The sequence below is a fragment of the Hypanus sabinus genome, chromosome 9, assembly GCF_030144855.1.
Source record: "Hypanus sabinus isolate sHypSab1 chromosome 9, sHypSab1.hap1, whole genome shotgun sequence".
NCBI lineage: Eukaryota > Metazoa > Chordata > Chondrichthyes > Myliobatiformes > Dasyatidae > Hypanus > Hypanus sabinus.
This window is the reverse complement of record NC_082714.1, coordinates 143,160,203-143,176,108: the sequence shown is the minus strand read 5'-3', so window position 1 is coordinate 143,176,108 and position 15,906 is coordinate 143,160,203. Positions and strand designations below refer to the sequence as shown.

Genomic DNA, 15,906 nt, shown 5'->3' with positions numbered 1-15,906 from the left:
GTTCTTTGAGCCCCGACTCGGTAATGCCCACATCATGCCCGTCAATCTGTAACTGTGCTAGAAGATCATCTATCTTATTCTGTATACTGCATGCATTCAAATATAATGCCTACAGTCCTGTATTCATCACCTTTTGCAGTGTTGGCACTGTTACACTTTACCTCATCCTATTGACTACAACTTTGCCCTGTCATCTGCCTGTCCTTCCTCAGTCTCACCTCATACTGCATCTACTTGAATACCAATTGCCCATTTCTCAGCCCTATCATTCTGGTTGCCACCCCCCTGCCAAATTATTTTAAACCCTCCCCAAGAGCTCTAGCAAACCAGCCTGCAGCGATGTTGGTGCCCCTGGGGTTCAAGTGTAACCCATCCATTTTGTACAGGTCATAACTTCCTCAGTTAATACCTGCTTCCAAAGTGTTGTAATAACTGCAGGAGGGCTGTATGAAAGGCTTTCATGTAGTCTGAAGGGCACTGTTCTAAATTTGTTGCCTATTATACTCTCCAGACATCTGCATCCATCAGTGAAGACAAATCACTGAACTCAAGCTTGCTTTACTGTGCGATAAGATTAGTTCCTTTTGTTTTTAAATAAGATATTTCTGTCCCAAAACTGAAAGGTGAGTGATTATTACTTACATAAAACACACTTAGCTCCATTCCAAGTGAAACTGGAAACAAATTCATTAGCCGTCTAGGAGGTCTGCACAAAAGTTGACAACATCAATGTTGCATTGCAGTTGAACACAAATATCGTGAATCTTCTCCAGGATCTGGAAGTAGCCCTACTTTACTCTGCACTGAATCTGTATTCAATGCAAGTTAAATACTGCATTAGAATTGTTAAAAGGAGAGATTAAGGTAAGAAAAAATATTAGCCAGTTATAGATCTGGACATTATATTTAATTTGTTCAGTTTGGACATCATAAAAAGAACAAACTTTCAAATGAGTTAATTCACAAAATATATATACTAAATATAGAAGGATATTTTACAATGACATTTAAAAATTAAGAAATATTTTTGTTTTTTAAATTCTTTTCACCAAACACTTACGTATTTTCTAATGATTAAAGAATTTAAAACCCTCAATCAGTCATTTCCTTAAATGAATAAATCAGTCCAGGGTCACTCCTTCCGGCAACTCAACCATGACTGGGGCACAATCATCAGGTTCTTCATCAAAATCCCACTTGAACTTTTTGGTTAAATGAGCTTTAAATTTTTCCACACGTTTTTGAAGCGCTTTGTCCACATTAGGGCCACAAGAATAAGAGAAGAATTCCTAAAATAAAACCAAGAAATCATTTAAAATAAAAGTCTCTTAAAAGATGTATCAAACTAATCACTATCAACCCTTCAAATATTTAGTCTCTAAACCTTTACACTTTGAATAGTCTGTTTAAAATGTTAATACCTTTGATTTGTTGTTCTTTTTTGAGATGTTTGGTTTATTGGGTGGCATTTTTGTCACTTCTGTAGCCTTTGACTGTTTTTTTTTTATGAGGCCAAGTTGCTAGCTCGATGCCTAACCCAGCATGGATGGTAAATGTGCAAGGTGCCGGCTGGATTTGAACTCTGAACCAATCGCCTCGAAGTCTAGTGCTGATGCCATCACACCACCAGCCCACAATATCTTGATTTAATCTGCCTAAAATCTAAATTTATGTAACTACAATTCCTTTGAACCATCATCATTATGATAGGAGATCAACATAGGAGATCATGGCCTCATGACCATGATTGTTCTTGCTAATTTTTTTCTGCAGAAGTGGTTTGCTGTTGCCTTCTTCAGGGCAGTGTCTTTACAAGATGGGTGACCCTAGCCATTATCAAGTGTTGTCAGAGATCGTCTGTCTGGTGTCAGTGCTCACATAACCAGGACTTGAGATATACACCAGCAGCTCAGATGATCATCCACCACCTGCACCCATGGCTTCACATGACCCTGATCGGGGGGGGGGGGGGGGGGGGGGTTCTATGCAGGTGCTACACCTTGCCCAAGGGTGACTGCAGCCTAGCAGAGGGAAGGCGGACTTTACACCTCCTTTGGTAGAGACATATCTTCACCTTGCCATCCTCCTTTAAGTACTAATGTTGAATCACAAAGTTGCATATTTTTCCTAACTCAAGTTTTAATGCATTTCTCTCCAAATATGTTGCACTGATGTGCAATGAAAAATAAAACAGGAGATTATTACAAGTGAGTCACTGAAATAAACTGTAGACACTTGATGCAGATGACACCTAGCCTATCCCCACTACAATGATGCATACCTGTAAGCTCCCCACCCTCATGTACTTGTCAAACTCCTCTTAAAAAAGTAATCAACTTCTACCGCTTAGCCAGGCAGTGTTCCATCATTAAAAATGATGTGATCATGTCTGATGACACCTTGATGCTTATACTGGTTCCCAAATTGGCATGTGTTGTTATATGCAGCAGTATTCAATCATTTTGTTCCCATTTACAACCAGTAGATGGTGTCAAAAGTGTATTTATGAAGTCTTTCCAACTTGGTCACGACCTTCCCCCCAATCACCTGAGCATAGGTAATTACAACTGAGCAGTTAATGCAATAAAAGGCAAAAACAAACTGAATCGTTCAATGAATACATTATTGTAACTTTGCCCACAATTAAACATTTTATAACTGCAATGATGTATTAGAAAGTCCAGCAAACAGTGGACACCAGCACACATTGCAAAACACTCTTTTTGAGCCATTTGGTATCCTCCAAATATATTTTAGTTCATAGCATAACTGGACATGTTGTTATCTCACATAAAACTTAACTTGACAGTTTAAACATTAATGTGAGGTCATCACATGTCCATTTTCATGCCAGGTTACCCTGACTTCAAATAGCTTTTGTAGAAGGCATTACTCGAGAGGTTCATATACTTTTTTGAACCTAGACTGTGATTATTTAAATGATGTACTCAGTATTGATGAGAAGTATAATTGATTGTGTTAATAGTTTAGGTAGATTATCTTTGTCTATTATTGTGACTTAGATGAAATTCAGACCACATTTTAGGAGTAATTAATGCAGATAAATCAGGGAATTGCAGAGGGTTCACAAACTTTTTCTTGCAACTGTATAGCTATGGTGTCCAAGACTTGGACAGTACTTTACTTGTCAGCATGGAGTAGACAGTCAGTTGGTGAATCCGGCGGAAGCAAAGGATGTTGGGAATGACAAGGGTGGAGCACTGTGGGACCTGTGGCAGTGAAAGAATGCCAAGGGCGGGGTTGACGGGGGTGCTGACACACCCAGCCCTAAGACATAGGCAAGGTCATATGCTTCCAAACTATTGGTTTATTTATCATTACAGAATGTTTCTCTGGTACTTCCCACTCCCTCCCCTCTCCCTGCCCCTTTCCCACTCTCAGTCCACAATAGAGACCCATATCAGAAGCACATTTATCATCACTCACCTATCTCATGAAATTTGTTTTCTTCTGCGATAGCAGTACTGTGCAAAAGTATTAGGCACTACATACATTATACACACGCACATATACATATATATACACACACATACATATATGCACATACACATATATACACACACACAAAACTTTCCCATAATACTGTATTTTTGTGCACTGACATTGCTGGAGCAAAAACAAATATGAACCAACGGCCATGAAACCTGGTTTGGTAATTGGATTACCCCTTGGTAATTGGCAACATTAAACAAAAACATATGAATGGATATGAGAAATGACAATTAGGAAGTCAACGTATATTTGTAGTAGAAAGGTACTGACTCTCAAATACAATGCAATCAGGGGTAATAACTAGAGCAAAGTTCCCTGAAAGAGTTGAAGAGTTTAATCATAGATCACAAAGATTAAGCAATGTTTAGGACTTTTTAAAAAAGGATATAGCTCAGAACTTATTGAAACATTGCTACACATCATCATTAAAATAAATGTAGAAAATGTAAAAATGTATACATTATTATTTAATCAAATTATTTTACACCTGCTTTTGGCAAATAGAAATCAGTTAAATGATATTTGATTACATTTTTTTCAATTTCACTGCCATATATTTGATCCTGGAATTAGAATGGAAAAGGATCATGAACAATTCCTGTGAAAAATCAGATTTGTTCTGGATAAATCAATCCTATTTCTTGAGCAGCTAAAGTCTCAATGTTTCAACAACAAATCAATACACAGAAATATATCTGTGAAACCAATTTTTCAGTTTTGCGTCACAGACTGAGAAACTGTTCTCAAGAATCAAAATGACATTCAGTTGAACTGCAAGTCCTTTTGATAATTTGATTGCATCAATTTTAAGTGCTGAGTAAAATATTTAGCTTAATAAAACATAAAACAAGTAGCGAAAATATAACAAATAGCCTATTACTATCAATATTACAAACAAAATGCCACGAATTTTCATACAACAAAACTCTAAATTTTAATTCAAAATCAAATCATTAGGAAAAATCTAATAATAAAAGCATTTTGGCACATGAAGGACAAAAGAAAATGCAGCATACTTTTAAATTCACTTATTTAGATTGAAACAATGCAATTTCAAGGTGCCAGTAAGTTTTATCCTGTTATTGCCAATGAAATTACTACAATAACTGAGTGTTGAACACACGCACTCTTACAACTCAGGCTTTCTTTTTACTTTACATGCACTAGGAGAACATGGCCCCTGTCACCACACTGCTCTCAAGTCAGGACAGAAAACTGGTACTTTCAGAAATCACAATTAGCTTATCAGTTAGGGATATTGACCATTTGATAAATTCCATCTGTTTGAATTCCTAACTTGCAAGATCAATCGCCACTTACAATAGAGGTGTTAAAAAAAATCTACTGAAACTACAAGCTGACAATTGATGATACACTGAAGTTAGTAAAGCTTTATCCCTTATTTGCTGGGTGCGATTCACATCCTCCTGTCATTCCTACCTTGTCTGTAGCAAGCATCCCCTACTGTGAAAAGGGAAACTAGGTTTTTCAAGGGCTGAGTTACCAACCTGAGGTCTAAAGACCCCTTGGTTAATGGTAAGTCTCCATGGCAACCCCATATTCTATGATTACACACTACCTTCTTTCTCACCTACCTATTTACAATAGGCAAGGTTGGCTCTGACAGTCTCACTTCAAGGTCTCCTTTGTCTGGTTTTGACTAAACACCACTGCAGTCATCCTCGCATGCATGTTGTCTTTAACCTTCGTCTTACTGCAACTCCCACACACCCATCAGAAAAGCAAATTCTTAAAAAGCAAGCACGGAAATTCTAAGACAAGGGGATAGTAATTATCACCATCATTCTACATGGAGAGACAAGATTGAGCTCATGGAGTTCACTTTAAGTTCCATCCTTAGGTATTTATTTGCATCAAGTGGAAGACAACTGCCATTCGCTACCTGCAGATGTCAAGGAGGCAGGTTCTCTCATTCAAGATGGAATTTGGATTTAAAGTATTTGCAAGGCTACAGAGAAAGGACAGATAGTCAGATCTAGCAAATTGCTGTGACGGAGGCCAGACGGAACACAATGGGCTGAAAGGTCACCCTCCATCCTTGTAACTTTCAATGTCTCCATAGTTCATTGTGAGATCTTCAGGTGGTGCATCCTTACATTAAAAAAAAAGTTTTGATCATATTGTCACTGATATGGGAGATTACAGAATGCTGTAAGGAACCTGATATAGCAAAATACAAGGACAGATAGAAGCATGGTGAAGAGAAACAAGGAAATAGCCATGCACACCTTCACACTGATTAACAGTAATACTGCCTCAATAATGTTTTACTATAGCATCTGCATGAGTAACAATGGAAATGCTGAATGATATCAAACAGCTTCCTGCATCCAAGAATTGGTATTCAAAAAGAGAAAATTGGATACAGTCAGAAATACCTTTATAGTGCTAAGCAGTGGTCATTGACAAAACGTTCAGTATGAAGCTCAATTCAACAGTGAAAGCTTTTAAGCATTTGTCTTAACATTAACCCACAAACAACAGCATGCAATTCAGTCTGACACAATTACTAGCAACCTATCCGGAAAAATTACTTAAGTCCAGAAGAGGTATGGACACTACGTATAACACTTCGCTGAAATTGTAGAACTTCAAATGTGAAACTTACATTTGAACCCAATTGGGACTCATTTGATTATTACCTAGTTTATGGGTTCCTCAAGGTTATTATAGCCAGGGGGTGGTAATGGTGATAAGTTCCCACTACCTATTAAATGCTTCCAATGGTGTGTGCCTCAAATAGCCTCTGACAACCTAGTCCAGATCCTGACCTTCACAGGTCAGGCAGAACCGTTTCTATTGACAGAAGAAGGGACAAAGGCAGGTTACTGGTGCCTTAAAACAAGTTGCTTCAGGCAGATGGGGCTCATCCCTAAGGCAGTTCTATGTTGAGTTCAATGCTAACTGGCAACTCCTGCAATGCTGATGGTTCTAAACTATCGATCTTTGCCATTCTTTTGAGTTCATCAGTTGCGTGGAGAAGGGGAGCTTGCTCTCCATAGTGTACTGCCCAGGTTTGCGTATCTAGACAGCGAGGATGCAACATACATGGTTGACCCTAGCCAACAGAGGCCTCACTCACTCAGTTTATGTGAGAGGGAGTAACCCTCTGAGCCAATCCCTCACCTGCTGCATTGGACTGTGAACAGCTCTAACAATGTAGGTTAAAGTCGAATGGAAGTTTCATGACGAGATGAAGACTTAAGATTTAATAAAAAAAAATTGTGCCTAATTCACTGCCATATCTCCATCAAGAATTTTCCGCAAATAGGTTTTTACTTGTAAATACATACAGAACAAAACATCATGAAAATATGTAAACAAGCAATGACCAAGTTACCACCGAATACAAGCCAAGGTGAATCTTGGCAGCTGTAGCCAAGTACAACCAAATCATTTTCTAGTACAGCAACTGAACTAAAACACTACTGAATCAAGGTTTATATTTATAGTGAATAAATAAAAAATTTATTAATCAATCAATAAACGATCACATTACTAACAAATGCAGAATAATTGTGGCATCATTTAAATTTTTATTCATTCATATAAAGCATGCAGAAATGTTAAATATCTAAACATAAACTTTCATGTAACATTTCAATAATTTTCTACATCAATAAATATGATTGTTTAAATAAACTACCTGTAACGTCGTGGTTAGGAAGTTATCTTTGGAGACTATATCCACAAAGAAGTCTGCAGGAATTTCATTAAGTTGGTGATAGAGGACAGAGATGAGGGCAGAATAGAGGTCCTTTTGTTTTGTCACAGCTTCCTCAGAGTGACAGAGTAGACGAAGTAGCTCTTTCCAATGCTCAAATGCATCGTAGACATAACCAATCAGGAAGCACACAAAAGAAAACTGCAGTTCCCCTGTATGTACACAACAAAATCTGCATTCATTATATAAAAATAAAGTTCACAGAACATCGCTCAAAGGTACATAATATTACAAGGCTAATTCTTGAATGTAATTCAGTGAGAATATCCCAAACTTGACATTATGTACTAGAATACATCTGAATGGATTTCCTTCCAGGTTATTTAAATGCTTTTTTAAAAACATAATTCAGAAGCATTCACTATGCTAAAAAAGTTGCAACTATTCTGAATTGCTCTGGCAAATTTCTACCAGTCATGGTGAAAATGGTACCAATAAAAAAAAATCTTGTAATTCCATAGCAGCTTGAGGTTATAATATAGGGAATGTAATGTCCAGCACACAGGAACTTGTTATGCTATTATTTACAGAAAGAATATGCCATGGTAATTTTTACACAGAGATTATCATTGATTAATGAATTAGTAACAATAATTATAGAGTTCTTTTAGACAGAAAAAAGGATGAGTAAAGTTGTGTTTTTTTGTTTTACTATTCATAAAAGTATAAGACAGATTGAAATAAATGAAGCATTCAAGAGAAGTTGTTTAAAGAATCATATTAGACTTTTAAAAAGACGATTGAAAAATAACATTTCTTAATAGTATTGTAATGTTAACCATACACTGTGTACACCAGGTCTGCATGGATTTCAAAACGCATCATTCAACATCACACGTCTCACAACTGCCAAGCCAGCACCGAGATGCTATGAGATGTTTCCTGCTCTCAAGTTGTAAAAATTCATTCACTGCTTCATTTGGCAGTATTGGTTGGTAATTTTTATTACGTGGGGGGGGGGGGGGGTCATGTGCCAACAATGCATGTATTACAGGTTTGCCACCCTTAGTATTGACTTTTGTGTGGCACTGAATCGTTAGCCAATATCGGTGCACTCAAAAATCTCACAGTATACCTGTATCAAAGTTGATGACCAAACCTCAGATCGTAATCTGAGTAACTGGACTATATGAAGCTAATTTCCAGTTTCATTTTTGTTTACACTCAAAGTGAAATGTTATCATATGAATTGACAAGTTCATCTTTAATGATTTTATTCCATTTTACTGATCAAATCTTGCACTGGCATACACAGAAATAAAGTGCTTGCCTGTCATTTAAATAAGTATTCAAACCCACTTACGACCACACAAAATAATGAAACATTCTTTCAACAAACTGACCTACTTTCATTGTGGACCATTTGCTCAGAATTTGTAGTCAGATGCTATTTCACCTTGACCTAAAAAAAAATCCATGAACATCTAGCTACCTCTGCAGTGGGAACTTGTCATTTTTTTTAATATGCCTTCTGCTGTGAGCCATCAGATTAAGCAATTAAATATCATCAAGCTGGTTCTGAAGCCAATTATATTAAATAAGTCTCACATGGCATAACAAGAAAAAAAGACACAAATTTTAAATTAAGCATTACACAGGTGTTGCAATGATTAAGATAGTTGAAACATCATAAATAAGCTTATTAAAAAGAAAATTAGAGAAAACATTATAGAAGCACTAAATGATCTTTTTGAGTCTATATAGAATGCCAAATATTAATTATGGATTCAGTACAGTATTGAATAGTCATCGTGCAACTATGTGTAACATATTCAGAAATAATATGGAAAACCACCAGCAGGTCAAGAAGCACCTAGAGAGAGAAACAGTTCTGTTTCAGATGATCAACCTTTGGTTCAAACTCATGAAATGCCGGTCCTAAAGACCACCAGTTTGGGGAAATAAACAAATGGTAAATGAATTAAGTAGTTATTTTTCATCAGTTTTTGTTTAGAGAACACAAGTAAAATCTCAGAAATTTAACAATTTTGTTCAGAAGAGGTGGCAGACTACAGGCCAGTTATTTTTACATCTAAATGGGGAAAATATTATAAATAGCTTTTAACAAGATATTACAATCAGTAACTTAGAAGAAGGCAAGGTACTCTGGCCTGAAGAATGAGGGGAGATTTGATGGAGGTATATAAAATTACGATGGGCATAGATAGAGTGAATGTAAGTAGGCTTTTTCCTCTGAGGCTAGGGGAGAAAAATAAGAGGACATGGGTTAAGGGTGAATAGGAAAAAGTTTAAAGGGAACATTAGGTGGAGCATCTTCACACAGAGAGCAGTGGGAGTGTGGAATGAGCTGCCAGTTGAAGTGGTGAATGCAGGCTCACTTTTAACATTTAAGAAAAACTTGGACAGGTACATGGATGGGAGGGATATGGTCTAGGTGCAGGTAAGTGGGACTAGGCAGAAAAATGGTTTGGCACAGTCAAGAAGGGCTAAAAAGCCTGTTTCTGTGCTGTAATGTTCTATGGTTCTAAGTCAGTATAATTTTTTGAAAAGCACTATGTATGACCAGTTGATAGGACTTCTTTTAGGTTACATCTTGAGAATAGGGTGATACTCTCTATTATATATGCAGAAGGCATTTGATAAGATCCCTTAACAAAGATTATTTTGGAAAGTCAAAGGTCCCAGTGCAGGAGGCAATGTACTGGTACAGATAGAAAATTGGATGGCTGACAGGCATAAGTAGATCTTTTGTGGATTAGCAAGAACTGGCAGGTACTGAGTCACAGGAGGGCACCAATAAATTCATATAAACAAGCTGCATGAAAGTACCAAAGATATGGTTGCTAAATCTGCTGATTAAACGAAGATAGTTGTGAACAGGATATAGGTTAAGGAAGTCAACGAAGTCAACAAATTGAATACTATGTAGAAAATAGTGAAATTATTCATACTGTAGAAAACTATTTCCTGAATGATAAAAGATTGCTGAGTGCTATAATTAAAACAATCTGGGTGTTCTTCCTTTCATAAAACCATGTTGACCTTGCAGAAGGTAAGTGTGCAGGTACAGCAAATTATTAGTAAATTAACACTGTTGTCATTAATTGTGAGGAGAATTGAATACAGTTAGGCAATTTATATAAAGTATCAACAAGACTGCATTTAAAGTACTGTATAAAAAAACAGAAAATGTCAGAAACATTCAGTATATCAGGCAGTATCTGTAGAAGAAAAGGTCAGTATTTCACATCAAATACCTTTCTTCAGAGTCCAATGAACAGGATCGGTGTCCTTTAAATGTACTGGATGCATTTCAGTGAAAGTTCAGGGGAATGATAACCAGAATAGGCAGGTTGTCTTGTGCATGACAGTGGAATACACTAGGGTTGTGTCCATTGGAGTTCATGAGGACAAGATGACTTATTGAAATACACAGAGTTCCTAAGGGACCTACAGAAAGTGAATAGGGAGAGGATATTTCAGAAGAATGCAGAATCGGAGGGTGGGAGCTCACTATCCATAAATAAGCAGCTGTCTATTTAAAATAAAGATGAGATGTTTGCTCAAAAAATAAAGCAGTGCTTTAAAGCTTGCTTCTGTAAAGGGTGACAGTTTTTATAAGGGAAAGGTACTCCTTGGTGGAAAGTAACATGATTATAATGAAATGTGGAGTTGATGAAACAATGAGATCAGACATTACCTTTTCAAATGGCAGAGCAAAACTTGAGTGAATAATTGGCCTATTCCTGCTTTTAATTTATATGTATATTCCCCACTGTTAGTCCAAAACTACCCAATTCTGACAAAAACTTGAAGGTCATGTTCGATTTTAATCACTACCATACATGAATGCAGTTGAATGAAACAGCATTCCACCGGGGTCAAGAAACAAAACAGACACAGCACAAGGCACACACAGCTCATTCAAGATAGCAAGCAAGCATACAGTCACACAAAAATCTATATAGCCCAAGTCCCTGAGTGCATATCCCCAAAATTGATGATGCAGTGTCAACAGTGTGCAGATGAATGCACACATGCAATTCAGCACGTCATTCTACCAACTTAACACTGGAGGGCAGCACCAAAGGGAAAGCTGGTTATCTGAAACTTGAACTGAGTCCCTAGGTTCACAAGAGAAAATCTGCAATTGCTGGAAATCCTAACAACACAAATAAAATGCTTAAGGAATTCAGCAGGCCAAGCAGCATCTGTGGAAAAGAGTACAGTCGATGTTTCGGGCCGAAAACCTTCATCCGAAGGTTATTAGGCATTGTGGAACGATGTAAGAGGCCAAAGACAAAGGTTTTTCCATCATGGAGAATATAACAGGCAATTAGAAGCTCAGTGTTATCTCTGTTCTGCAAAATGCTTACTTAATCGGTGTTTTGTTACAATATCTGCAGTTGTTTGCTATAAGACTTAAATTAATTTTAAAATGCAACCGGTTTCAAAATGATTTAATTATGTGCATTCAAACGATTTTCAACTGTGCACAAGCCACCTCCGGTGAAGGTTCGAATCATTGACAACTTAAAGATTTCTGTGCTAAATTTTGCATGCATGTTAATTCCAAAGTCAGCTGCAGTTGTATAGATTAGTGACAAAAACAAATAGATCGTGCAGAATAATTGATAGCCAGTCTGTACACTTGTCATTTTATCAGCCAAACCAGGACTATATAAGTGAACAGAGCACAGATATACCAACTTTGTATTCATGTAGCAACTGAATTTAAAGACAACACTAAATTCAATTTAGACCAGAATAATAGAAGATTCTATTCTATTTATTCTCTCGTTTGCCTTGAATTAACGCTGAGATCCAATCATAATACCTAAGTTCTACCTTTCTGTCATTCAGCTTCACTCAGTTTGTTCTGTACTTGAGTGTCTTTCACACAACGCAAGGAGAGCCACCTTCAGTTTATTGCTCCTGTGCCAGACACCTCAATTATAGTATTGAAGTACTTTTCAACTTTACATCATTTGAATCACAACATCTCAACAATCAGCTCATACATTCATAAAATACTAACCGAGAATCTCTTTCGGCTTTGATGAGTACCGCTGGTTTATGACAGTTTCCAAAGCATAGCTGAAGTCCATACTGCACTTTGTTATTTCAGCTGGGGATGCCCCCTCTGGATACTTCCGAATTGGTATCTTTGAAAATCTGATCTCTGTACCTGCTTTAATCTTCATTTTAGGCAGCCTTGCTAAACCCTCCTCATAGCTTTTGCATATTGTATCATAAGGCAATAGATTCTGCTCCAAGCGATCTTTTGTATGTGGCATTACTAGTTCTGGTAGAACTTCAGAAAAAGCACTGATTTTTCCACTTGCGGGCTGCAGGCTCTGAATTAAAGGATCAGTAATGAGATTGGTCAAAGACACCCATCTTTTCATCGTTTCATATGGGTATGGCCCCAAAGACTTGTCAAGTTCAGTCAGATTTTCTCTTATACGTTCTAACTCCTCTTCAGAGGCCTCCACCAGAACAATTTCTTCCTCTTTCTTGTCCCATCGCTTTATAAGAATTTCCCGCTGCTTTATATGAAAGAAACAACCAGTGCGTGGTCCCGTTACCTGACCACCTCTGCAATTCACAGCACTGAAATACATGAAGTGGATTCCTGGTGGAATCATCTTTACCCCTTTAAATTTTGGTCCCACTTGCCAGCAGTTATAATCAATGCCAAATTCAGTGCCTTCGGGAACTCCAAGTATAATAAGAGTTCCTCCTTCAAAGAACAACGTTTTGGCAAGCTCTTGATCCATTTCCATAGCAGCCATATTTTTGAGCTGTATTCTAGAAAGATAGGGAGGGAAAATAATTTAGTTTGCTGCATCATCACTATCCAAAAGAAGTAAACTTTCTTTTTCATGCAATACATCGTCATCAAACAACACTTAATACCGAATAGTTCCAAATGTAAATCTTAACACTTTCCCAGAATCCTAACATGAGGAAATTGCTTCATTTGGAGGATGAAAAAATTATTTAAATTCTATTACAGAATGCTATAGAAGCCAAAACAATGAACATGTATGGAAAAGGAGAAAATTTCAAAGCCAACTTGGATACTCAAACTCAAGTAAATGACTGATATTGATTGTGAATAGCCAAGGACCCAGAACAGATCCCTGTCCAAGATTGTTTACCTTTTGTTCATAATTCCCATTTCCTGTCCATTCACCATCCTCAGCATATCATTTTCAATGCTATATATGCTTGCTTAATTATCTCGAGTGGTACCTCATGGTCTTCTGAAAAGCGAAATCAAGCACAACAACTGCTTTGCTATTACCTGTTCTAATAGATAGAATCTCAAAATATTCCAAAACTTATTCAACATGAATTCCCATTCATAAAACAATATTGTTGCTGTCCAATGCTATTACTTACCATGTGCCCCATGTCCACACAGAAAAGTACAGCACAGAAACAGGCTTTTTGGCACATCTAGTCCATGCTAAACTGTCTACTCCCATCGATCTACACCAAGTCCATAGCCCTCCATACCCCTAACATCCACGTACCTACAAAACTTCTTTTGAACTTTGAAATCGAGCTCGCATACTCCACTTGTGCTGGCAGCTCATTCCACACTCTCAGTGAAAAAGTTTCCCCTCATTTTCACCTTTCACCCTTAAGCTACGACATCTAGTTGTAGCTCCACCCAACCTCAATGGAAAAAGCCTGTTTGCATTTACCCTATTTATACCTTTCATAATTTTGTATATCTCTATCAAATCTCCCTTCAATTATCTACATTCCAAGGAATAAAATCCTATTTAATCAAATATACTTGTAAATTTTCTCTGTAATCTTTCAACCTCATTTCATCTTTTGGTCAAGCAGGTGACAAAAACAACACACAATACTCCAAATATGGCTTCCCCAACATAACATCCCATCTTCTGTATCCAATATGCAAACACGAGGAAATCTGCAGATGCTGGAAATTCAAGCAACACACACAAAATGTTGGTGGAACTCAGCAGGCCAGGCAGCTATAGGGAGAAGCACTGTCGATGTTTTGGGGCGAGAACCTTCATCCCAAAGGGTCTATAGATGCTGCCTAGCATCAGCATTTTGTGTGTGTTTCCTGTAATCAATACTTTGATTTATTAAAGTCAAAAGCTTTCTTACCAACCCTACCTGTGACACTATTTTCAATGAATTATGGAGCTTTTATTCTACAATACCTCTCAGAGTCCTACCGTTTACTGTACAAGACCTACCCTGGTTGTTTCTACCGAAGTGCAACACCTGTAAATAATACGGGTGTTGTAATAATAAGCACTTTTCCTAAGACTTTTAACTACCACTGCTTCCTAATTATTCGGATGCATCTTTTTAAGCTGTAGACCTGTATTCCTTCAGTGTTCCTAGGCAGCTTCCATAAAGGTAAACGCATGTTTTATTTCAGTGTTATTTTCGTATTCCGGCAAATAATGGAGCCTGGAAGGTTGAGGGTAGAACAGGAGGTCTCTTAAGGTGGGGAAAAGGGGAATTTGGGGGGGGTGGGGAAAAGGGGAATTTGGGGGGGTGGGGGGGGGAAGAGGAAAGCGTGCCAATGGGGGCGAGGAAAAAAGGGGAGGGGAGGAGAGAGGAGGTTGGAGAGTGTCAGGGGAAACGGACGGGGAAAATGAAGCGATATAGACATCGGGGGCAGCGGCTGGGGGGAGGCTTGTCATAATCGGGGGTTGTGTGGAGAGCGTCAGGAGGGGGGCAAAGAAAAATTAGGAGGACCTGTGGCCGAACGGGGAGAAGAGAAGACACTTTCCCGCTGTTCACTACATTACCCCGACTCCGAGACGACGAGTACACTCACCGCTTCCCGCTGCCGGACAATCGGCCCTTTGACCGATTCAACTCTCGGCGCTGAAGCGGACCCTCAACCTCGCAGCACCGTTAACCGTCGCACCACTTCCGGTCCGGCGGCAAAACCCTTCCCCGCCGGAAGTCACCGACGGTCGCCCTGCAAACGCAGAAAACACGCTCCCGGGAGCATCACAGGAGGAGTTATGATCTGTCAAGGATCATAACAAAACAAAAAATTAATGTGAGATGTCGGTGTTAAATTTCAAGTAGGTCAAAGCATAAAAATAGCAGTTTTGAGAGCAGATTCCAATGCATAAGGCACTGGCAAATATTTTCAGAATTAGGTTTATTATCACTGGCAGATACAATTGGCAAACGTTGAGTGTGAGGACCTCTTTGGGTGGAAAGGCTGGGGTAATTATGTGAGGAGCTTGGGATGCTTTGAAAACGAAGCTTCTTTTCCCTCCTCCTCTTATCTGCATCCACTAATCTAGCCTATGCTCTTACCCCACCCTTCTGTTCTGGTTTGTGCCTTCATTCTTCGCAGCCCTGTAGAAAGGTCTTGACCCAAACGGTCGACTGTTCATTTCATGCTGCTTGACATACAGAATTCTTGCAGCATATTGTGCGTGTTGCCTCATGAACTCTATAAATCCAGTGTCCATTGTAGGAATCTTAAGTATAGGTTTATTGTTACGTGTAGTAAAGTGGAGCAAAAAGCTCTTGCATACTGTGTTTTCAGATCAAAGTTTAGCTTTGTCACATGTACATAAACATTCAGTGAAATTGAATTGATTTTATTACTTACGTCCTTCAAAATCATGAGTAACAATCTCCATCTAAATGTGCAATTTATA

The 15,906-nt window shown here is 38.1% G+C and overlaps 1 protein-coding gene across 1 annotated transcript; it reads right to left on the bottom strand.

Annotated features, from left to right (window-relative positions):
- Positions 1-885: 885 nt before the first annotated feature.
- aar2 (AAR2 splicing factor) lies at positions 886-15,176 on the bottom strand. The gene is made up of 4 exons (XM_059980731.1): positions 15,060-15,176; positions 12,258-13,030; positions 7,181-7,410; positions 886-1,289 (listed from the first exon to the last, which is right to left on the bottom strand). The coding sequence occupies exons 2-4, from the start codon at positions 13,012-13,014 to the stop codon at positions 1,122-1,124; spliced, it is 1,155 nt and encodes a 384-aa protein (XP_059836714.1). The 5' UTR covers positions 13,015-13,030; positions 15,060-15,176; the 3' UTR covers positions 886-1,121.
- Between the last annotated feature and the right edge of the window lie 730 nt (positions 15,177-15,906).